The sequence below is a fragment of the Trichoderma gamsii genome, assembly GCF_001481775.2.
Source record: "Trichoderma gamsii strain T6085 chromosome Unknown Scaffold_15.2, whole genome shotgun sequence".
NCBI lineage: Eukaryota > Fungi > Ascomycota > Sordariomycetes > Hypocreales > Hypocreaceae > Trichoderma > Trichoderma gamsii.
In genome coordinates, this window is record NW_020171352.1 from 269,222 (window position 1) to 293,435 (window position 24,214).

Genomic DNA, 24,214 nt, shown 5'->3' on the forward strand with positions numbered 1-24,214 from the left:
GAACTATCAGGAATAATATGGTTTCTATGTGTCTCCATCTCCTTGCTCCATATTTGTCAACCTAAGAGCACATGCCTTGCTACCCAACTCCAGGAACCTAAGTAAATAGCTCCATCTGGCTTCTATCCCTCTTAGTGGACATGCTTTCAAATCTTTCCAAGAAAGGGGAGGAAGGCACATGTGGTTAGTGACTCTCTCGCTTTTGGTGTTACTTTAGAGACCAGCAATTATCCCATGGCTCGGGCCATGATCTATAGCTACGTTTCGACCGTTGCTAAAAGCAAATGCATGCCTAACATTTCTCAATATCAACTAATTTAGAATTATCCAGTACCTGGTTTCCAAACCTATCAAGCGGATGCAATACCATTTTACACCTACATAGCCTGACTTAATCTTAAAAACGTCACTCATCAATAATTGTCAAGATGTGAAGTTTCTGAATATCCATCAGCAATTTGCTTATTATGATATGCATTAGATGTATTTAACCATGGGGATTGAGGTCATACGTGGTATTTTACTTGTTTTCCCATATAGCATTGTTTAACCTGTATCCAATGCCACTTACTTGGAGAATCTCGGATGTTTGGGGATGTACCGGAAGAAAATCAGGATCTGACATGGGACTGGACCCCTCTGTTTGCCGAAACGTAACCTCTGCTGGAACTATTTCCATTGCAAACGTAAAAGCACTCGGATAATGGGTGCGATATCGATGGATCTAAACTCGCAGCGAGCGTTGGTAAGCGATTATATTTTCTTGAAAGAGCGAGGGGGAATAAAGAGAAAGATGAGAGAAAAATCACTTGGCTTGTAGGCTCGAAAGACAAAGTGTACTGTTCAGCTTCGCAGTGGATTGATATGTCTAGCGTCATGGCATTCTGAGGCTGGTTGGTCGTTTCAGCTTTGATCTTATCGCAGATGAATGGGAAGTATCGTAAATGGCTTACCACATTATGGCCTTGGTCTCAGTCTGAATATTTGTTAGCATTTTCTAATAAAGTACGTAAGTCATAGCAGTAGCAGATGTAGCAGATGTAGCAGATGTAGCAGATGTAGCAGATGTAGCAGATGTAGCAGATGTAGCAGATGTAGCAGATGTAGCCGATGTAGCACTTCATAGCGATATATGCACGTATGTATGCTAGCTAGAGTGCTGGATAACAGAATTAGGGTGCTGGATAATTTTTCGCTATTTCTACAGATATGCTTCTGCTATATAAGTGCAAGGTTGCATCAGCGAGGAACATAATCTTCATACAGTCATATGACTCAGGCATATAGACAAAACAACAGATAGTACTCCGTGTTTGTGACTCTCATCTTTTCATTGAGCGCGATGACAACTCCGCTGGCGAAGACTTCCTTTTCCGTGGCGCTGTAAGCCCACGCTCCTCCGCATCCTCAAGCGGTTTCACCACAGATAAAAACAATTTAGCATACGAAGCCGCGGCAGCTGCGGCATACTCCTGCCAAACGTTGTTTTTCTGGGGATTTGCGTAGTCAGATATTCCTCGAATCACCAGACATGGCAACACATTCATGACGCCTGCAGCCTCCATCTCAAAGCAAATCGCGCCATACTCCCTTGCTAGTCGATCTCGAGTCTGTGTGTCTTTGATGACGAGATTACCAGATGCGATGAGCCCGTAATGTACGGCTGGGTGAGTCCCAGAACAACGGTCCTGATCTTGAATAGGGCGACGATACTCATTTCTGCACTCTTCAATATCCTTCAGATACTTGGCAAGAGACTTATCAGTTTGCGGATCTGACTTGAGGTGACTAATGGCGCTCAGCAAGACTCGTGGAGGCGGCCGCAATGTGCCAGTTAACTCGAAAATGTTGTTCTGAAGCGCCTTAGCCAGGTCGTATTGTATCACGCCTGGCAAATTACGTTCTGGGTGGCTGACAACGACATCTCCTAGACGTACATCGTTCTTATCAGAAGATACGCCGCCCCCAATGCCCACTAAGAGACAGAATCTGACTTTTGGAAAGCTCGATTTCATACCAGATGCTGTAATGGCAGCAGAATTTGTCCCGTATTCTCCAGAGGGAAGGCAGGTTGCCACAACATTATGACACCCTATTCGACCTAGAATATAGTGGTTGGTGTCTTCTTCTGCAGTGTAAACTGCTTCATGGACTTCGTCGAGCAATATGCGAATAGCCATAAACTCTTTGGGCAAGGGGCAGATTATCCCAACGGTATACTGCTTTTGAATGCGATCTTCTGTTGCTGCCCTACTTGTCTCGGACGATAGAGATGTTATGGAAGAGTCAGCTGACAGGTTTTGCATTGTTGATTCCTCAATCGATGATGACGATTTTGTCTTCGTGCTGTCGTTATTGACCGCTTGCTCGAGCGACGGTAAAGATACTTCACTTCCTGCCTCCTGAGGATCACCCGTGTCTCCCCAATTCCAATCGAAAAGAGGGTTGTACCCAAAGATGTATGCACCATGGTTATCCAAAGACAAAGGACCTCTAGGCAGTAGTTTGGCCGCAAGATTATTGGGGGAAAATGTCTTTACCGGATCACAATGATCCTTTGTTAATGCGCTTTTGCATCGACAAGAAACAAAAAGCTCTCCAGGGCTGTGCCAAATAACTCCTTTAGCAATCTCAATACTGCTAGCGTTATCCCTGCCATAAATTTCCAGTATTCTTCTCAAATCGGGGATGGCGACTGCGAGGTAGGAATTATCTTTAGGAAGACGAGACCAGTATTTGCATTGGTTTGTTGAGGTGGTCTGGATCAAACCACCAAGACCGTTTCCAAATAGCGTTGCTGCGTGTGTAGCCCGGATGAAATCAATCCATCCTTTACCTTCAGGGGCCAGCATCGTTACGCGAGAATGAAGAGGATCGACGTTCGTAGCTAAGACTTTGAAATCCCACCCTTCCAAGTTTCGCCTCGGATGACTTTTGAGCTTTTCCAAGTCTTCACTTACATACATTTGGTAATTCATAAGTCGCTCAAGGACGCTATGCATGTGTTCGATGCGATCCTCGAATTAAATGTGTCCGTCCCGGTTCTTGTATATTGGAAGTTTCCTATTATCTTCATTGATGAGGCATGTGTTACTGAAGTTGTTTTGAAAGGATCTCCTGACTCCTGGATGATGTGACGATCCGGTCCCTAGATCCTAGATTATTCGTTATAGGGTAGGGAGATTCCCAAGGGATAGATGCGTGTGTCTATGTTGGCAGATGGGATAGGATATCCGTTATTGAGCACGTTGCGTAGTCACGTAGTTGGTAGATAAGATGTAACTCGCATCTGGTACTATTGCGTTGTTAACAACTAACTATCTAAGCTATTTAATGAGCGTATTCCAAACGGCTTATATAGTAAGTCATTTCATAGGGAGCGCTGTTGCCCATCGCTCCTCGTAGGCTATGGAGCGCTGGCGTTCGTCGCTCCTGTATAGGTAAGGAGCGCTCTTAGGCGTCGCTCCTCATATGATTGGTTAACCGTTCCGTGGTTCTTCCGAGGTACGTACTTCCGTTGCGACCTAATGAGGTCAGGTCGTAACAGATGAGCTTTCTTTTGAAAAGGAATGCCGGCTTGAATTCGTCTTTACTGTCGTGGTTAAGTGATGCACGAACAAGATGAAGCAACGCGGTAGTGCCGTTAACCAGCCACCCACGCTTATTAGCTTCGTCCCACAGCAACACAAATTTTCTGGAAATCCACTTTAGTCTTGGAATATAGCCATCTTCTGATATGTGGATAGGTGTGTCTTTAGCTCCCAGCATATATGGTGAGCCACCTACAACGTATCTTCCCAAAGATACAGAAATATTGGAGAAAAGGTCATCTGCCTGAGGCTTAGGCAAATGTGAGCAACTGACGGGTTCAGCTTTTGAAGATCCTATACGTAGCACATATTAACGAAATTGTATCCTCTTAGACATGTCATTATCGTCGGGCATCCAACCTACCAGCGTAAATCTTTGCTTCCATGCACCGCCCAACAACATGCCGGCTTGTCTCAACATCGACGTTGTTGACATGTTCAAGACCTCCGGAGTTGTCCAAGAATGAGATGTAGCTCCCATCCTCTTTGTAAACATAGTGCCAAATGATGGTATCGCCTGATCGTTTTGTTGGTGCCAACATTGCAGAAAAGCCCTTGAGGAAACATTTTCCATTAAATTCCTCCATTCGTCTGGTTCGAGCCAGGCCTGCCATGATGTTGAGCGGGATTTCAAGACCAACGCGCGCCACGGATTTTCGTCGAATGGGGATTCTTTTGACGATAGTTGCATTTTTAAACATACGGTGCCAACACTGGCCATTGTTAGGAATAGTCTGCTGCGGAATTTCTTCAACCAGGAAACTTATGCTGCAGTTGGACGTATCAGACCAAGTCAAAACAGGGCTGCAGTACGCCAATCTATCATTGTAAGGAGATGCCCGCAACGCTGCGCCAGTTCAAGCAAGCACTTCCCTGACTTCTGTCACAAGGCTTATATCGGCTTTTACCTCGAGCTTGAATATTCGCCGTCTGAGTGAGGCAATTAACGTAGGCGCCCCAGGAACATCGTCTGGTAGAAAGGAAAGATAAATCAGTGACTTCACTTGGTGGTATTGTTGAGAACTTACGCATTTGTATATAGTGGGTACCAAAGCAGATGACATTCTTGATCATCTTTAGCATTATTGGTTCTAGTGATGGCCATGTCTGCGTCAAATATGCGCCAACGTTAGAGCCTGCCCGTCGTCGCAAGTGCCAGTGATGGTTATCACCTGCTCTACCGAATCCGAGTGTTTAGCTGGATAGTTTTGCTCCCCCAGAAACATTAATATGTCCCAGTCCATAGTGAATATGATTTGATAGTGTATCTTCGACATAAAGTTCTCTTTTTTCGTTTCATCAAGATGTGATCGGTGACGTTTTGTCTGATGGTTTCAATAGTCTTTTGTCCTGGTGACATCAATATAATTTCGCTGCGCAGCTTTGTGAGAAGCCATTTATATGACTCTACCTCAAGAAGAGGATAGGATACAGGAAGTGTCTCAAATCCAATCACCGTCCGGCTTGGATAAGCTCTTGAGCTCATAGAATCTTGTCGAAAATCTATCGGCCGGTGTAACTGCAGTCTAGACATCTGGGCGGCCAAATCAGGTCTGACACCATTTCCTCCCGCATTTTCGGGCGATTGGCCAACGGCATCTTGGTTTTCTTGTGTATGCTGCGTCCCGATCTGGACCGTGTTATTATCAATTGAAGCTATAGGTGATGGGGCATTTGGGATGCCATTTCGTGCCAACAATTCGCGCTTGACCGAGTCGTTGATGGGCCTGTTATTTATTTTACATCAACTCCTCACTCTCGGGATGAATGTACATGTAGTTTCATGGCAAGCTTACTGGCGATTCTTCTCAACAAAGAGCCACATACCCACTTCGATGGGAGTCTTGGATTGATAATACCCTCTCATTGCAAAGAGCAAGAGCAATTGCGGAAGAAGCGCCAATGATATCTCGCATGTTTGATCGTCGGGTTGTAGGCGAATTATATTATTCACGAGATCGTCAACCATATGCGCTGACTGCAGTTCTAATTCTGCATCAGGCTGATTTTCCACATCTTTCATTTCTCGACCTTTTGCTTCGCTATTTGGTGCTTGTGATGGGTACAACAATCTCCTGTGAGGTCTATTGAAGAGCGCTTCATATTGTCAAAGTTCAGATTGTATACGAGCTTTTTGTTCGCTCTGAGCCCCCCTTGATAGAAGTCCAGGAAGCGGTGGCTCACTCAAAAATCTGTTCATGTTGTATCCAGGGTTGATAGCACTCTGGCTCTTAGTTTGACCTTGGATCTGAGACTGAGGCTGATCGGCCATAGAAGTATTGTCTGCCTCCAATCTGAACTCCTGATCTGGCGATTTTGAGTGAGACATAACGTACTACAACACTGAAGATGTCTTGAGGGGTGGTGATGCTCAGCTGCAAAATATTACTCTTCTCTAGCGGGAGGCGGCGAAATTATGGCCGGGGAGACGTGAAATGGCGCTTCCAAGATATTGAGCCCAGTTAGGCACAATTTAGGTTGGGTGTTGCAACTAGGTAGTCAATTGGCCTAATTTGAACAGGTCCGATCCTCCCTCCCCCGCGTCTATTTGCCGAGATGTAGCGAAGGTGGTGTTACAATTTGTATGATGGCCGCAATTGGCTATATGCGACCACCAGAGTGGAAGCAGTCTGTCGAGTTGATTGGCTATCTGAGAAATAGCCGCATGGTTGCCTAAAGCCTCATCCTCCCCTCTATTATCAAGGATATATGGAGTCCTCAATACTCGAATAGCTGGCTTATCATCTCACAACGTCGCATGTCACATATCCAATCTACAAACCAGGTGGTTTGACCTCTGTCTTAGACGGCCATTCGTGCCAAAAAGATCGAGCGATTCCGCAACAGCCAGTATGGCAATTCGCGAGGTGGCACGCCCCAAAAGTCGCGAAGACTTCGAAATCGCAATTGTTTGCACCGAAGACGTTGAATACAATGCCGTCTGCATCGTACTCGATGGTTTCTGGGATGATGATGGAGATCCCTTTGGCCGGGCTATCGGAGATTTTAATACCTACACTATAGGTCATATGGAAGGATTCAATATTGTTATCACGCTTCTATGCAACTCAGGCAAAGCCACAGCGGCAAGCACAGCGGCAAGCCTTCGCTCTAGCTATCCACGCATCGAACTTTTATTGCTTACGGGAATCTGCGAAGGTGTCCCAAATGCCATGGGCAAAGAATTGCTGCTGGGAGACATAGTCATTAGCGATACCGTTATCCAGTACGACTTGGGCCGCCGTTATGCTGATGGATTCCGTGAGAAGGACACCCTCGAAGAGAGTCTTGGCCGGCCAGATAAGAATGTTCGGAATTTGATCACTGTACTTAAAACAGATATCGGATTACTGCGCCTCGAGGAAAAGCTTTCATCTTATTTACGAAAGATGCAGAGCCGGGCATCCGAAGAGCAATATCAGCGGAGATCCAAGGCAACTTATCAGTATCCTGGTTCTACAAATGATATACTGTTTGAATCAGCTTATTGTTACAAACACTACGGCTCACCGCTGTGCAAATGCGGCGATTACATTGCGCTTGGCGATCCTGTATGTGGCAAGTCTGCAAAGATACCCTGCGAACAAACTGGCTGTGAAAGGAGCCATCTGGTCTCTCGAATGCGCCTAGAGAATAAGAGAATATTGGAAGATGATGGCGATGTCGATTCTGCTCAACAGCCATCCATTTTTATTGGCAGATTTGGATCTGGTGATACAAGCTTCAGTGCAGGGATTGATCGGGATCGAATTGCACAGAAGCATAACATCATCGCCTTTGAGACAGAAGGCGCTGGGGTCTGGGACGAATTGCCTTGCATCATTGTCAAAGGCGTATCTACTTATGGAGATGGTCATGAAATGGGCGATTCAGAGGCCTGGCAAAACTTCGCCGCCGCAACAGCCGCATGTGCCGCAAGAGGTTTAATCAGTCGCTACCCTCAGACTGACAAGTCGCTCGTCGTGGAGCCTGAGAACCAGATGGATATAGTTTTCAGGAGCCAGGCAGATTTAACTTGTCTCAGGGACTTGTACATCACCAGCCCACCAAACGACAAGATTCGTATTGAACAAACCAAAGGCGGTTTACTAACAGATGCTTACGTTTGGATTTTAAAAAATGATTCGTACAAACAGTGGATTGAAGACGCAAACACATGTCTCTTATGGATAAGAGGCGACCCTGGAAAAGGAAAGACAATGCTGCTATGCGGTATCATTGACCAACTGCAGCAATCGGAGCTTTCCGGAAACCTATACTACTTTTTCTGCCAGGCAACGGATTCTCGTCTCAATGACGCATCTTCAGTTTTACGTGGACTCCTCCATACCCTTATTTCTAGACAACCGTCTTTGATATCCTACGTCAGGAAAAAATATGACAAATCAGGCAAAACCATTTTCGAAGATTCAAATTCATGGGTCGTGCTATCACAGATCTTTTTCAATATACTTGGGGATCCCTCTATAAAGGGCCTGACCTTCCTTATCGATGCTCTAGATGAGTGCACGAAAGATTCATCAAAGCTTCTAAAGTTAATAAGGCAAACCTCATCATCTTTACAAGCCAAATGGCTTGTCTCAAGTCGTAATGAGGCAAGTATTCAAGATGTGCTACTACACGCCGAGAATCAATCAATTGTTAGTCTTGAGATCAACTCAGAATCTGTATCGGCCGCTATAAAAACCTACATCGACTATAAAGTGGAAATTTTATCCAATGAAAAAGGATATCAGCAGGGCATGAGAAACTCAATACAAGAATATCTTACCAAGAACGCAGATGGCACGTTTCTTTGGGTTGCTTTAGTCTGTGAGATGCTGGAAAAGGCTCCATCTTTTGACCCCAGTCCAGAGTCAGCCAGGTACCCTCGGGGACTTGATAACCTTTATGATCGTATGATGGTCAAAGTTTGCAGCAATGAGTCAGACTGGGGCAGGCGAATCCTATCCATCAATACTGTTGCACGGCGGCCGCTCAGAATACAGGAGCTGGAGACATTGACTTTCTATCCTGCCAATGTGAAGGTCACAATTGAACTGTTGGAGAAACGTTGGGAAGAAGCTCTGGGCTATTGTGGAAATTTTCTAACGCAGAGAAAAGGCGTCGTATATTTCATCCACCAATCTGCCAAGGATTTTATTCTCAACAAGGCCTCTTGTCAACTGTTTCGCGACGGTATGGAACATACTCACAAGCACATATTCAAGCTCTCCATCTCTGTAATGATGACCGCCTTGAAACGAGACATCTATGGTCTATCTAAACCAGGATTCTTAATCTGTGATCTAGCTAGTCAGCACGTTCCAAGTCCTGACCCACTAGCTCCAGTCGGATACTGCTGTGTCTATTGGATCGATCATCTTGAGAAATCAATCTCGCAGTCTGGTGACAGTGAAGATACAGAAAGCCTATACACTTTCTTCTGTGAGAAGTTTATTTACTGGCTAGAGGCCTTGAGTCTACTTCGAAGCATGTACCAAGGAACACTTGGAATACAAAAGTTGGAGAAGCTATTGGTGAGTTCATTCAATGTCAAAGGTAACGCTCGTATTAACAAAGTCATTAGGCGAATGCAAAGGGGCATGAGTTGAAAGAACGGATCTGGGATGCTCGCCGGTTTATCCAGATGTTTGGCAAAGTTATAGGAGATGCTCCTTTACAAGCCTACATATCAGCATTGCTCTTTAGTCCAGCCGAAAGCATCACTCGCAAACAATTTTACTCGGAAGCCCCGCGTTGGATTCAATCATGGCCCAATGATGTCACAAATTGGACTTCGTGTACACAGAAGCTTGAGGGAATGTCAGGGGGCAGGTATGGATCCTTGACCATTTCTGCTTGCGGTACTTGGCTAGCGGCCTGTATTGAATATCACCAAAAAATCTTGATTTGGGACATTAAATCGGGAAGACCACTATGCAGCCTTGAATCAAAAGAGGGTCTCAGAGGGAGAAAAGGCAATTGGTTCAAGTTTTCTCCACGGAACGACAACGAGTTGGCAATCCTAAATAGTGACCAAACCCTGCTGACCTTCTGGGACATCACCACAAATGAACCTGTACGACAAATTGAACTCCCGAGGCAATCTGGAACATGGCACTTGTCCTTTCTGCCATCCGCGCCTGACATTGTCGGTATATCCATTGGCGACGACGATGAAAACTACTCTGTTGCATTCTTGAACACTCAAAGACAAGAGAAACTCCGCATCAAAGCTTTGAATTTACCCCATTTACCAGGCAGAGCCTACGTGCATGCAATTGCATTCTCACCCGCCAACAGCGGCGTACTCGGCTTCGCCTTTCAGGACAAGGTAATGATTGTCTATGACATTGGTACAGACACTGCTGTTCGTGCTTTACCTTTAGATCTGGTCATATCTATTGCGAGCTCCCCAGATGGCAAATACATGGCTGTCCTCTCTAAGAACAGGCCTTTCATTAGCAGTGAAGCTACTGTCTCGTGTACTCTACTTGATTGTGTGACGGGTGCCGTTTCATTCAAGTTTACAGTATCCACCAGCGTCTATGGGAGCCTAAATTTTTCACCGGATGGACGGCTGCTGGGGGTTGGCATCGATGGCAACGTCGAGATTTGGGACATGGCGTCGCACCAATGCGTACAAAAGATCGGAAAGATCTCCGGTTCTTTTTATTTCTCCCCCATGGAGAATAGCAAACTCTTTTGCGGCTCCTACGGATCCATTGACGTAATAGAAATTGGCCAGCACGAGATCATGTCTCCGCCAAACACACCTATTTCCCCTTCTCCGGTGAAGATTTCACCTGATGGGAGACTGGTGGTATGCCGGAATTTCAACGTACTGAAAATCTGGGATACTGACTCAGGGGAACATTTATTTGATATTTGTGCTAAAACCAATGACATGTATCGCTCTTTTCAGTTTTCACATGATTCATCAAAATTGGCTTTGGCGTCAGACTCCTTTTTGGAAGTGTGGGATATCTCTTCTCAAAAGGCAAGACAAGTCTATTCAGAGCATAAACTCAGCTCTCTAGGACTGATAAAGCAAATGACCTTTTCACCCAATTGTCAATATTTGGCTATTGAAGAGACATTGTTATGGGGATGTGGGGATGCCACTTCTATCATGATATTGGATATGAACTCAGAAAATCGTCCTGTCCAATTTAGAACAGCCACCGTTCGTCCTATAATCGATGCTTTTATCGCATTCTCTCCGGATAGTAAGCAACTAGCAGCGTGTCTTACACTTGGATGCACAGGAGCACATTCAACCGGAATTGAAGTTTGGGATATTGCCTCTGCTTCTACTGCACGTATATTGATTTTTGCTGATACTTATTTCAGAGACCATTTAAGCCCGCAACTCCAACACCTCTGTACTTCTAATTGTATATGCAATCTGAAATACCCTTATTTCAACCCCAACAAGATGAGTTTTACCGATAACAACCACTTATCACTCATCTTTGAAGGGCGGTCGAAAGAACGGTTGAACCCAAGTTTCAAGATGAAACTTATACTGACAATCAAGCAAAACACAAATCTTGAAACCGAAAACCTGACCAAAAGTCCACACGCCGGAGAAGAATCTAGCAATATAGTACATCTTCTAGATTCTTGGATTACATTAAATGGAGAGAGAGTCGTATGGCTTCCGCCCGAATATCGACCTGCCAACGATGAGTACAGCTGGGACACGAGAAGTAACTGCATCGCAATATCAAATTCATTACGGCCACTTTCTATCATGAAATTCGATTGCCGTGTTTGGCCACGGCAAGTGGCTCTCCCAAGCCGAGAAGAGCGACAGCACACTTCCAGTGTAACCCAACGGCCCAAGCGTTCACGTTCGAGCCAACTTGATGAAAATGAGGAGTTTCTCGTTCTACACTTCGATATGGGACTGCCAAATGGGAAAGAGGGAGGCAGATATTACGAAGGGCTGGAGATTGATGGAGAAGAGTCCTTCGTTGATGGAGAAGAGCCCCTCGTCGATGATTTGTTAAGCTTTATTCAGCCGATTCCGGACGACTTTTGGCGATAGTTATTGTTCATTGGGGCTGATATATGCTTCAGTGTGGCAAAGCTGAAAGTTTTCATCATTTGCGAAGAATCCCTGTCTGCAGCTGGCTTATGACATTATGTCCTACGGATTTGTCTATTTCAAGGCCGTTGGCCGAGGTGCATATAAGCTGGGGCCTCGGAATAATGGACACGGTGCAAACGTCCTACTATCAAGTCACAAGAGAGATTTACATGTATCATAAAGCGGATAGAGATTATTATAAACCTTACCCGAAAATAGATAGCCATTACAATGGGCCATAGAGGTACTGGGTGCACAGGAGGCAATGTTTATCTACGCTGCTATTTATAGATGGCAAATCTATAGAGGTTAAGAGTTAACCAGCTGTGGAGTCTTGCCATGTACGAAATGATGAGTACCCTCTCAATTTCGGCCGAAGCTGATTTGTAACCATCCCATCAAACGCAATGGTCATTTCTATTTCAAGAGGAGACAAGATTAGTGCCAGCTAAATTATCAATTCCGATCATCTTTCCTCCTAGGCACTTCAAGCTGCTTACAAATGAATCAGCTGAAATCTGACTAGGAGGCATAGCTTACAGCGGGACGCATCGTATAAAAACTATGAAAAGGCGATTAGTTTGGAGATGGCTGTCAATTGCCGGTTTATCTTTATCTTGACTGTAGAGAGATGCTGGGATAATCTAGCTCTGAACCGCAAATACTTCTCTAGTATTAATAACATGCTCAATCTTCAGAATCTCATTACAAATAACAAAATGATGAAAGCCATCAGCGTGAAGATGTTTGTCTTGATAAAAGCTGCAAGTCTCCAATGCCCTCTAGTTGTAAGATAGTCACATCACTTTACTATCTACCCAGCATGGCAGTCTTCAAAACTCTCAATAAGATTGTCTTCTATCTCGCCTTGGCCCAATTTTGGCACAGCTTGGTAGGAGCCCAAATCCTCAAACAGTCATGCATCAACGACTCATGCAGCGCCAAGCGCATCACAATCTCCAACCCTCCGATCAATCTATGGGACGCCAACGTCATCACCGCATTCAACGACTTCATGCTCAGCCTACAAGATCAAAACGACACCAAAGTCGTAATCTTCAACAGCGACAGCCCCGATTTCTGGGCCTCTACTCTTGATTTCAACCTCTTTTCACCAAATGGAATTCCAGGACGCAATGCCTCTGCCCTCGTGGACACATACTTTGCCAATCTGGACCTCCTCTTGACAACGCCCGTCATCTTTATCGGCGAAACAAACGGCCGAGCCTGGGGCGCTGGAGATGAACATCTGCTCAGGATGGACCTGAGATTTGCCGGCCCACAGGCTCAGTTCGGCGCCCCTGAAGCAGCCGTCGGAGTGATCCACGTCGGAGGTCTCCAACAGCTAGTAAGACTCATTGGCCCTGGACGTTCTGCCGAGTATCTGCTCGCTGCCGCACAAGTCAGCGCTTCTGAAGCAGCCCGTGTAGGCTGGGTCAACTCTGTACATCCTACAGCCGAGGCTCTCCAGCAACATGTCGACAGCGTAGCGACGAGAATTGCACTCTTTCCCATCGAAGCCCTCCGGGCCACTAAGGCTAGCATTGCGGAACAAGCTCCCCCCAAGACGGCCTTTGAGAACGACCTTGCTCGGTTCAATCAGCTGGCATCGTTGCCACAGGCGTTGGACAACTTGACCAGCGTTCTCCGGCTATCTCAGAACGAATCCAGATCATGGGAAGAGAATCTCAACAATAATATTGTCCGGCAGCTTTATTAAGTGCTGAAACTTATCCATAATATTAATCAACTAGCTATGTGACTGGCCCCTAGCAAGATTATCGGTGGGGTAGCCGCTCACGAGTAGATCGGGGGGAGGACGTTCAGACTATATTTGGAGAAACTCTACGAAGGAGCAACTTGTGTAGAAGCAGAGCGTTTATAGTTTGTGAAGAGTTACAGCACCCAAATTTCTGTTTAGTTTATACATCTGGTCTCACCGAAGTCGAGCCATAATAGGTTAACGAGAGAAGCTGTGCATTGCACTTTCACCTTGATTACGGGAGAACCTCTGTTGCACCATACCCCTTGCTACCATTAGATATGAAGATGCCGTTTGAGAGAAAAGAAAAGGTTGTTCATCAGTTGTTAAACATTTTGACCGGTCCATAAGAGATGGGTCTCAATCTCCAAGTATTCTACTTCAGCTCCTGTACTCGAGCCAATATAGATCGCACAAGCATACCTATAGATCCAATGGTATCTCTATCTCAATTGAGTTATATACAGTTCCTAGCTAGTGACCAGCTAAGAGAGGCCATTGCAATATAGGCAAAAGAGTAAAATTCATGTTACAGCGTATAAGACGTTTCAATCACCCAATGGTCTGACTTTTAGCAGCCAACTATACTTCGGTAGTTGTTTTTAAGTGGGAGGAAGCAAGTTATCCACACCACTGCGATGAGCTTCCTGCTTCATGCCACCATGACAACGTCGTAGTATTCTAAGCTTTAACAGCATGTTGTATCATGTGCTATTGCGCAGCTAGAATCGGGAGATTAGATGGAAGTCATTCCCTTTGCAGGGGAACTAATACAACGATTATTAGAAATTCCGTTGGCATGGGGGCTGTAGTGGCACATGACTTACAATTTATCTTGTCCTCTGGCGTTGCTGTTTCGGTTTGTAGAGTTCTTACCTGCGATAATCAGCGCAATAGGCATCGCTAGAATGGTACAATTGTAGATTAGCGAGGGAGGAAAGACAACAGACTACATGCTTTATATACAAGCAAGTTTCTTCGATGACAAGAGGTGTTCTTGAATCGATCACGACTCAAAAATCCTGTAATCTCTTTCCCTTGGTGAGAGCACCCTAACTCTCTTGACCCCGTCTGACTGCATCTCGGCCTTCCGCTTCTGCGTCTTCTGGTCCTCCATCTCATGTTTCATTGTCTGGACTAAATGCCAGGCATCGCTTGCAAGAGCTTCGGCCACGGTTGGTCTATCTTGTGGCTCCCAAGCCAACATTTTGTGCAAAAGATCGATAAATGGCGTCAACTTAGAAAGCCTTTTCACTTGATCCTGAAGCCACTTGTGGTTATCTTTTGTGGCGATTTTCCAATTAGGTGGTTTTCCAAACGCATATATCCATGAAGAGGCTATTGCCCAGATGTCGAGTTTTGTCCCGTCCAGGTCTGTTGTTGCCCCCCCGTTCTGCCATACCTCAGGTGCGACACAGATATTCGCCCCACTAGACACCATCTTCTCTATCCGCCTCATGGAGAGGGATAGGACGACTTTTTGTGTCGAAAGAGTTTCAGAGTCCAGGCGTAATTCGTCACCCATAATGAGGAGGGACCCAGGCTGAATGTTCCCATGGACGAGTTGTTGGTTATGCAGCTCGGCAAGGGCTGATAGCGTCTGATGTAGATAGAGAAGGCGCTTATCAACTTCCAACTTAGACCAAGGAAGGTCCATGAAGTTGTATGAGGCCAGCGGCATCGAATAATAGGTATAACGACACTCCGCGTGTCGATTAGAACCCTGCAAATGAAAAAAGCATGGAGGAGAAGTCTGGTGATCGCACCAGACATCGATAATGCCAAGTATCCCGTTCTTTTGCTTGTCTTTAATCTGGAGGGCCATCTGCAGCTGATTTATAATTGTGTCTTTATTGCGCAGTTTCTTGATAGCAACAGGTTGTCCAGTGTAAATGTTGACGCCGGTGGTAATCTCAGTTGTCGGAATTTGCTGATGAAGCCATATGTTCCATCTGGTTCTGGTATATGGAAGACCCATTGGGATAAAGTTAAACAGACGCGAACGGACTAGACCGTGATATTCACTTTTTAATTTTTCATTCATATGCGTAATAAACCTGTGGTTAGTCTCCGGACTTTGTGCGTTGAACTTTATAAGAAAGCGGTATGGGCCTATACGAATGTAGTTGCGCTCTCTCCGCAAAACACACGTTGTGCTGTTGCCCCATTCATCTAGGCGAAGTTCCAGGTCATTATCGTGCATGTCGCCTTGCTCGTAGATGATTGGTCGATCACAGAGTGCTTTGAGCATGAGTACACCTGTGTTCTGGTGAAGGTAGATACTGGCATGAACGTCTTTGATGTATTTACGAACAGCCTTTGAAGCTGGTGTTGCGCCGGGAGGGCAAAGAAGCACGGGCGGATCGTCACGACGCAGCCCTTTGTCCAGCATAACTGGCGGTGTGCCTGCACCAATCTCCCATCCTAAATGATTCGAGCCCAAGCCACCGTCGCCGGAATTAGGATCATCGGCTAATAAGGGCAGTGATAATTGAAATCCGATGGAATTTTCGTCACTGGCAAGATTTGGCGGTGACGCCTTCGCCTGGATGAGCTCAAACAGGAGAGTGGCGGCGTCGTTGGCAGCAGAAAAAGTGATGAAAGGGATATCACGTATTGATAGAGTGGCAGTGACCGCCATTGTGCAGTTGTCTATTATGAGGACGTGATCTTATAGTAGATACCTCCTATACAGAGCAGCCTTGCCTTTTGGGCATCCGCGCTTCGAGCGGGCGGTTCTCAGACACGTCAACGCGGGTCAATCACGTGGTCACGTGCTGTACAACTCCGCATCAGGCAACCTCCCTGGCCTCTATATGCGCCTCGACTCTAGCAAAACAACAGGCCACTATCATCATAATAGTAGCCATAAAACTCTATTCAATTTCGCAACTCTCTGCTTTTTGGAAAATGGCCAAGAGAAAATCTATTGCCAGTCCAGCGTTGCCACGCAAGAGGACGAAACTGGACCAGCCGACCGAAACGCCCAGTCTTCAATCACTCGATACTGATGCAACGGCTTCCTCTTCTTCTTCGCCATCTCCGTCACCTCCGCCACGACCCCTAAAACGCAAGAGACCAGTTGACAACTCGATTGACAGCCAAGATGAGTCGGATACAAGCACCAGCACGAAACGGGCCAAGACAGAGAGTCCGAGAGAGCCATCGCCTGATTTCGATTACGGGGAGATTCTGTTGCATGACGATTATCCAGAAGCACAAGCGCACATCTACTGGGAGCCAACGGACTTGACCGAGGAGGCGAGGCGGTGGAGGGAAATAGCCACACTCTACTCCCAGGGCTATGTGGGTGGCTGCTCGTGTGGAAAAATGCACATGGCTATTGGCCGGAAATCGTGGCATTACCCAGGTCAAGAACCAGAACTGGATGATGAACCAGGCCAACCATTTCCAGAACAAGACGAAGCATACGCACAATCAGCTTCTACATCTGCATACCGAAGTCGAGGCCGACAGCCGCTGCTCAGCCCAGAGCTTTCCGACGATGAGATTGATGCTGGCAACAATCAATCCAGTTCTGCGCCCATCGATGTCTCTACTCCGCGGGAACCATCGAATACACCAGACTTGCCAGAGCCCGTTGTTCCGGAAATACCAGATGTTTCCCCCAACCCTTCGCTCACCATTGCGCCTACGGTAAACGTTGGTCGAGTCTCGCGTCAACGCAACGTGAAAAAGTCAACCCCGCGACACAAAACACCCAGGAAGAACAAAGACAAGACAAGCAAAGGAAAGAAAGACAAGACTGTCGAGCAACAGCCTCGGAACCGGAAACGAGAGGCCACAAACGCGGCCAAAGAGTCTGCTGCCTTAAGACGGTCGTCGAGGAGAAATGCCCAAGCCCAGCTCTGGTTCTTGGATGACAGGGGCAAGGCTTGCGAAGCAGCAGTATCTTTAACATGAAAACCATACGCTGAGGGAGACTTTAAGACTTGAGTACCAGTTGGGTTAGAGGAGGGCATACCCGTTAACCTGGCAGGGCCGGGGGCAGCGGGCAGCTCATTCCTCTAACATGAACTGACTACCTCTTTAGGTCTTTGTTTGATGCCACTTACATGACGCCTATCTAGACATGGTCGCTAATCTGACAGGGTCGGAGGCAGCGGCGCAGTCTGAAGGTTGATTTTAGGTCTGGCATCACAAGGTAAAGGGGTTTCAAAGGCATGGTCGTTAATCTGGCAGGGCTGGAGGCAGCGGCGAAGCCTTTAAAGGGCTCAAGTCTAAAGCTCTTTGATATGGTACTGAGCTTTTTTTTCTTTTTCTTTTTTGGTTTTTTCATTATTTCTTTTTCTATCATGAGGATCTATATACCCCGGGAAAGCGCAGGAGTTGGTAGGCGAAATCTGTTTAATAGCTACATATATCCCCGTTGGTCACTCAAAGCGAAACCAAGTGGTGAATGAATTCAACCTTTCTTTTTCCTTCTCTGTGTAAAAGCACATTGAGAAGGTAGGTACACAAAAACAGGCTTGTACAGTCGTCTATTGGTTCCATTTTTGGTGACATACTCTATGGCGTCCCCTTACAAAAGCTAAGCATGGGCAGTTCTTGTGCCAAGGATAGAACAAGAACTGTGACGATATAGACTATAGGTAGTCGTGCCGACAATTGTAGCGTTCACTATTCTTGTCACAAGAGCCTAGATTACTAGATTCCTAGATTTTTTAACTGAGCCGGCTACTTTACGATTAGCTGTGACGTATCAATGGCAAAGTACTGTATTCAAAGATTTGAGTGAACCTTAGAATCTTAGACATAGCTGTATGTGACAGAAGCACACAGGTCACAAGTGAAATACAAAACAGTCAACAAGACATAGCAAATCTCGGACAACATAGCTTTTACTCATGTTTTTATTCTTCAATTTTTTTCTCTAAATGTTTTCCAATTCTTTCTTCTATTGAATCAGCATTTCGCTTACATGGATTGTTCAGTTCCATACATGATATTTCCCCGCTCGACGCCAAATAAATGATACTAGCACAAATGGGCGCGCAAGCACCAGACATCTCGGGAAATCCATCCAAAGTCTACGATTCATTCTACTCTCTATGTATAATTATCTTTTTTTACATTTTATGCACGATTTTTTTGGTTTTTCTTTCTTCTCATAACTTCCCTGGTTTTTTTCCGAAGAAGGCGCCCTGGGATGGATGGTATGCCAGCTGCTGCTGCTTTGTTTGACAAATGTCAATGTTGCTATGCGTAGAGAGTAGTAAAAGACCGGAGCAAAGCACAGTGCCGCGAGGCCTGGCTACGTAGCTCGGTATGCGTGGCATGGCCCGCAGATGAAATGTGAAATCTCCCGGTTCCAAATCTTGACCGCCCAGAGATCTTAAGAGATCAATCGCATAGGTCGAGCAGGGATGGATAGCTCAGTTGGATCGGTCAAGGAAATGTGGGAGAGTATATATTTTGGCAAAAGGGGGATGCAAGATGAAGAAAATGGCTACACCTCTTCCTTCCCATGAAGTGAACTTCAGTTGGAAGTATGTCTCGCGGTCAAAACAAATGTAAATTGACATCTCAAGAGACGACTGGTGTGCTCGTGAGGCAAGCAAGGGGGTAAAGAGAGGGAGGGAGAGAATGTAAAAGAAAGATAAAATCAACCCAGACCAAATGACCATGAAATCTCAACTGCCCCAGCAGATTCGCCCGTTCCCGTTTACTCCCCTTATCAGCACTAAAAATAATAACTTCGCGGTGATTCATGGCTGATCCAACGAAAACAAATAGCAGCTCTCCGTCAAGGCTCGTACTTAGACGTATTGGAACAGCGCGCTAATGGATTCTCCGTGGTGGACACGGCGGATAGCCTCAGCAAACACGGGCGAGATATCAAGCACTTCCAATTTGGGGCACAGACGACGATGCTCTTCCTGCGGGACCGAGTTGGTCACGATGATGCTATCAATCGCAGAGGCATTGAGGCGGGCAATGGCATCGCCACTGAAGACGCCGTGGGTGACGAGAGCGTAAACTCTAGTTGCGCCCTCTCGCTTCAGCAACTTAGCAGCGCGAGTGATGGTATTGGCCGTATCGGCAAGATCGTCGACCAAGATACAGACACGGTTGGCAATGTCACCAACAAGCATCATGCTGGCATTGCGATGGTTTGTAAACTTGATGGGACGACGTTCCTAAATGGTATAAAACATGAGTTTCGATCAAGCAGGTTGTGGGGTAGTATTACCTTGTGAATCAGTGCAAAGTCCATGTTGAGGCTATCTGCAATGGCAGTAGCTCGCTTTGCACCACCGGCGTCGGGCGAGACGATGACGGCTTCTTTGTAGTCGGGTATATGGGTCTGGATATAGTTTTGGATAAGGAATTTACCATAGAGATTATCGACGGGAATGTCGAAAAATCCTTGGTACTGAGGGTCGTGGAGGTCCATTGTAATGATGTGATCAGCGCCAGCGCAAGTAAGAAGATCAGCAACAAGAGTGCCAGCCTGGGCAACCCATTGCTTGTACCCGGGTTTGGGTTGGAACCCCTTGATGTTGGTAGGGTTCTCGTAATCGTGAGTCGTAAAGCTTCGTTGTGAGATATCGGGGTATACTCCATGGCCATTGGAGGAGCCGACGCTCGAAATGGTATCCGATCGCTTTGGCAATGAGTCGCCGTTGACTTCTCGAGGGCTGTTCTCAGCGATGGAGCTCTTGGAGAGCTTTTCTGTAAGGCCGTTGACGCCGTTTGTGAGTCCGGCACTTCGTGGTCCGCCCGGCCGCGGTGTGGGAGGGACGCTTTCGAAGGTGTAGTCCTTCTTGGATGATGATTCGGACGACCTGGATAGAGGGGCGCCAGCTTTATTATATGGCCAGTCAGGCTGCCTCGAGTAGGGGAATAGAGGCACCACGGCGGTCACTCGCTTGGCGGAGCCAATTTTGCATGCCGAAATCATGATGCAAAGGTCGATGAGGTTGTCGTTGACATTACCAGAGCCAGACTGGATAATGTAGACGTCCTTGCCACGGACAGAGTCCTTGATCTCGCAACGGCTCTCGCCACCAGAGAACTTGGAGAGAATGCGATCGCAGGCCGGGATGCCCAGGAAGTTGCAGACATTCTCTGTCATTTGGGGGTGGGAGTTGCCTCCCAGGACGACAATGTTTCGAACCATTGCGGCGGTGTCGAGGACGAGCAATCAAGAGGAGACCGTCGAAGAGGAGGAGGAGTCTCCAATTGAGGATTGCGCAATGAGCTGCAGATCCTGCGGTTTGGAGGTGTCGCGTGAGGGCTTGAGCAGCAACTCGTTTTTTCCTGCTAGACCCGCTGTCTGGCAAGTGGGGAGCAAGAAGAAGGGCGACGTCAGATAGCCAGGACCGTGGTTCTTTGCCGATTGCGGCCGAAGTTGGAGATGCACCGGGGGGATCTCAAAAGAGCGCACAAATCAGCAACGGTGATGACGGTGAGGCCACAAAGGCAGCAGCAGCAAAAGAGGCCGGAGAGTAATGCTAGAGCAGCATGGTGACAAGATAAACAAGAGAGAAGAAGGAACTAAAAGAGAAGAGGATGAGAAGAAGAATAAAACTGGAGGTGAGGAGCGAGGCTCTGAGTCAGGACGCCGATTCGACGACTAGCAGGAGGGCGGAACTCAAAAAAAGAAAAATTTCTATTGCGCATTGGCAAAAAAAAATCATTAGCTGCATCTCCGCTGCCGAAACGTGCATGAGTGGGGTCTGGTACAGCGAGATGCAGTTCGCCCAGGGCGGGCTGCAGGGCCGTTACAGGGCAAAACGTGCTGTAAATGAAACAGTGTCAGCGTCTTTCCCCGCTGCCGCTGCCTGGGGACCCCTCCTCTTGTACTGCAGGTACTTGCTGTTCGACGGCGCACTGTATATGATACTGTACGGCTAGCCGTCCAATACAGATCAACCAGGTACCCATTACGGAATACGTTATGAATAGACCCGTGCATGTGAAAGTATAGAGTACTAGACAAGAATTGGGGAAGGGTATTTGGATTTTCTGGAGACGCCGCAATAATTGGAGTACAGTGAGTGGCTCAAACTCCGTGGCGGCCAGAAAGTGGAAACACAATCTTGTAGCTAGGTAATTCGTATGATGGTTCAATGGTGGTTGTATTTTCTCCAGCCGCTTCATAGCTTGATGATCCAGTGAATGAGAATAATTCGATTAGTTCTCAACAAGTTAGCTTTGAATGGTACAAGCTTTGGTGTAATTTAGGGCAACTACTTACATTTTGAGCAGCTACAATACCAGTGGCCGAATCACGGAGTTGAAGCAACAATCCTCGCTGGCCGAGTAGCCGAAAGGCGGAAGAGAGCCCGGTTGCTAGGCAATGTTGGAATTGCGGCTTGAAGACACTTTCGGCCGCCACGGAAAGGTGCAAGTCATTGCTCACAAGTACAGCGTGTAGAATCCTACCTGTACCCAGTCGTGACGTGCTAAGCCATCAAGGTCGAGAATTGCGCAATCGCTGCTCCAGTCATCATCAAAACCATTCGTCTCATCGGTGTGCAAGAGACTCTGCTGTTGGCTGAGCACCAAGAGAATCCGATATGCACCGGAACCAGAGAGTGCTTTGACACGCACTTATTGGTAGCGGCTGGCTTTGGATAACTATACCATTCCTCAAGAGGAAGTAATTAACATGGACAATACAGTAAGGGTTTAGCACACAATTCAAGCTCATGAGGCATTTGCCGTCCTATTCTTTCCAAGGGTCTGCCATGTATAGCAATTGCCAGTCTCCCATACTCTGTCTTGGCTGAGGTTGAGCATACAGAGAAGCATGGCAACACTTGCTGTGGTGTTGGATATTGGATGCAAAGCTATCAAGTGCTCAGCCCCGATCGTTTCTCTCCTATTCACTCACAGCGTCTGACTTGAACAATTCATTACGTAGCGATGAGTTGTCCCATCTATTTTTCGCTCAACTCCATCACCGCTAGTTTTCAATGCCTGCCTGCATGTGATAATCCATGTCCAGCAAATACTAACGTCTTGGCTCCCCAACTTTCCAAGCCCTGCATATTGGATGCATGTACCTATTGTTGAAGTGCAATTTGGTAATTTACACTGTACGAGAACCGCTAGTGCACCAGCAACGCAGCAAATTTCTAGCGGCGCGTGTCTGGCGGTCAACTAGAGCCAAAAAGTAGGAGGGGCAATTAGCGCTGCTCTGATTGGGCTGCTTGTTTTCCAGCAGAAAAATGCTGGCTTCCAAGCTTTTCTTGAATCACATGGCGATTCGATTTGTGTATTAGCGATATACGGGCTGAGACGTCTTTTTGTTTACTTGTAATCGAAAAAGGAAACATACATCATCCCATACAAGGGCTATTATCACCTCGAAAACGGCCATCGGCTCTTCGGGGTTGTGGCACCTTAGCTTTCGTCTTTCCTGCAACACATACTTATCAGCAAAATGAAGGTCATCGAGGCTCAGAATGCTGTACTCACTAATTATGAGGTCCTTCAGCATCTGTCCCAGCAAAAGAACCTCTACAAGCTCAGAAAACGACGTGGCCCTCCTAATCTAGAGACGGTCGTGAGAGAGGTTAGTCAAGATGTAATTTTGGAGATTAAGGCCCTTGATGACTGATGATTCATAGCTCATTCAATATCTACAATCATATCCCAACCCTCTAAGCCAGAAGCCCAGCGCATACACTCCCAACTGCATCTCTCAACTACTTGAACGCCTAAGCCCATATGAGCTCTCCAAGGGCGAAGTCGTGATGATTCTCAACCTCCGGCCGGCTTCCGTGGCAGCGCTAAACACAGTCATTGAAGAGATGGCGGAGCGCTTCAACGATGAGCAGCAGGAGGAGATGGTCAACATCATCCTGGAGGTTTTGGGCCAGTTTGAGGCATCAGCCAATGCAAATGGCAATGAAGACGATGCCGGGGAGGATACAAATGCTTGATGAGGCCAATATCTACGACTACAGCTACCACCACCAAGTTCTTCTTATATGGGCACATGAGCAAACAATAACTCGCTTTGCTATCTTAAAGTCACGCTAAAGACGACGCTGACCGACACACCTCACATTATCGTACAACCACCCTCGCTCTGTCCTCCTGTCTCTGTCGTCGTCGCAATGGCCGTCTTGCAGATATCCTCAAAGGCCGGTCTGATCAACTCTCCCGTTACTGCCGAGCATTCGACGTAACGATCTGCCCTCATCTCCTGGGCCATCCGATAGGCGTCTTGCGGATATATAATGCCATTCGGGTCATCTTCAGACCGCAAGTCTCTTTTGAGGCCCATTATCACCACTGGCAAGGAATCTCTGCGCGAAAAGGCCTGTTTGACTTCGTTGATCCACTAATGGCAATTACATGATTTGTAAATATCAAATTTCTCCTGTTGAGAAGATAGGAAATGAATAAAACAAATAGATAGTAAAATCTTGCAATACTAACATATCTTTTCATATTGATGAGACTCAGGCGCTGGCTGATATCGTAGCAGATGATAATGACATCCGGATCCAGCAGCCGCCAGTTTTCCGGGCTGGAAGTATCGTAAAACTCAAATCGATATCTGTCTGATGACATGTTGACTGAAAATGTGTATGGCTGGTCAATGTCACGTAGGAGCGGTATCGGATTGATGTCGTCTCCTGCCTTCACTCTCCTGCATCACGAAGTCCGTCAGTGAAATACCCACTACCCTACTATATGAAACGCCTTTACGCACGAGAGAAACGTCGTTTTGCCGCATTTTTCATCTCCCACGAGAAGCAGTCTGACAACTGAGTCTTCCATTTTCCTTGCAAGAGTCTTTGC

At 46.6% G+C, this 24,214-nt stretch overlaps 9 protein-coding genes across 9 annotated transcripts; 5 read left to right on the forward strand and 4 right to left on the reverse strand.

The window, feature by feature from the left end:
• Window positions 1-1,322: 1,322 nt before the first annotated feature.
• On the reverse strand, window positions 1,323-2,852 carry TGAM01_v204998 (hypothetical protein; the record flags this gene model as incomplete). Its single annotated transcript, XM_018803546.1, has 1 exon — window positions 1,323-2,852. One exon carries the CDS (start codon window positions 2,850-2,852, stop codon window positions 1,323-1,325), a length of 1,530 nt encoding a protein of 509 aa, XP_018663243.1.
• A 513-nt stretch (window positions 2,853-3,365) lies between these two features.
• On the reverse strand, window positions 3,366-5,457 carry TGAM01_v204999 (hypothetical protein; the record flags this gene model as incomplete). Its single annotated transcript, XM_018803545.1, has 6 exons — window positions 3,366-3,432; window positions 3,485-3,884; window positions 3,955-4,437; window positions 4,619-4,655; window positions 5,002-5,317; window positions 5,387-5,457. The coding sequence occupies 6 exons, from the start codon at window positions 5,455-5,457 to the stop codon at window positions 3,366-3,368; spliced, it is 1,374 nt and encodes a 457-aa protein (XP_018663242.1).
• On the forward strand, window positions 3,926-4,057 carry TGAM01_v205000 (hypothetical protein; the record flags this gene model as incomplete). Its single annotated transcript, XM_024549552.1, has 1 exon — window positions 3,926-4,057. The coding sequence occupies one exon, from the start codon at window positions 3,926-3,928 to the stop codon at window positions 4,055-4,057; it is 132 nt and encodes a 43-aa protein (XP_024405684.1).
• Window positions 5,458-6,442: 985 nt separating the features above from the next.
• Window positions 6,443-11,625, forward strand: TGAM01_v205001 (hypothetical protein; the record flags this gene model as incomplete). Its single annotated transcript, XM_024549553.1, has 3 exons — window positions 6,443-9,109; window positions 9,160-10,395; window positions 11,113-11,625. 3 exons carry the CDS (start codon window positions 6,443-6,445, stop codon window positions 11,623-11,625), a joined length of 4,416 nt encoding a protein of 1,471 aa, XP_024405685.1.
• An 865-nt stretch (window positions 11,626-12,490) lies between these two features.
• On the forward strand, window positions 12,491-13,387 carry TGAM01_v205002 (enoyl-CoA hydratase; the record flags this gene model as incomplete). Its single annotated transcript, XM_018803543.1, has 1 exon — window positions 12,491-13,387. One exon carries the CDS (start codon window positions 12,491-12,493, stop codon window positions 13,385-13,387), a length of 897 nt encoding a protein of 298 aa, XP_018663240.1.
• A 789-nt stretch (window positions 13,388-14,176) lies between these two features.
• TGAM01_v205003 (hypothetical protein) lies at window positions 14,177-16,070 on the reverse strand (the record flags this gene model as incomplete). Its single annotated transcript, XM_024549554.1, has 3 exons — window positions 14,177-14,196; window positions 14,257-14,305; window positions 14,496-16,070. The coding sequence occupies 3 exons, from the start codon at window positions 16,068-16,070 to the stop codon at window positions 14,177-14,179; spliced, it is 1,644 nt and encodes a 547-aa protein (XP_024405686.1).
• Window positions 16,071-16,339: 269 nt separating this feature from the next.
• On the forward strand, window positions 16,340-17,353 carry TGAM01_v205004 (hypothetical protein; the record flags this gene model as incomplete). Its single annotated transcript, XM_018803541.1, has 1 exon — window positions 16,340-17,353. The coding sequence occupies one exon, from the start codon at window positions 16,340-16,342 to the stop codon at window positions 17,351-17,353; it is 1,014 nt and encodes a 337-aa protein (XP_018663238.1).
• Window positions 17,354-19,209: 1,856 nt separating this feature from the next.
• TGAM01_v205005 (ribose-phosphate pyrophosphokinase II) lies at window positions 19,210-20,573 on the reverse strand (the record flags this gene model as incomplete). Its single annotated transcript, XM_018803540.1, has 2 exons — window positions 19,210-19,590; window positions 19,644-20,573. 2 exons carry the CDS (start codon window positions 20,571-20,573, stop codon window positions 19,210-19,212), a joined length of 1,311 nt encoding a protein of 436 aa, XP_018663237.1.
• Window positions 20,574-22,844: 2,271 nt separating this feature from the next.
• TGAM01_v205006 (hypothetical protein) lies at window positions 22,845-23,346 on the forward strand (the record flags this gene model as incomplete). The annotated part of the gene is made up of 2 exons (XM_018803539.1): window positions 22,845-22,976; window positions 23,032-23,346. The coding sequence occupies 2 exons, from the start codon at window positions 22,845-22,847 to the stop codon at window positions 23,344-23,346; spliced, it is 447 nt and encodes a 148-aa protein (XP_018663236.1).
• Window positions 23,347-24,214: the final 868 nt, after the last annotated feature.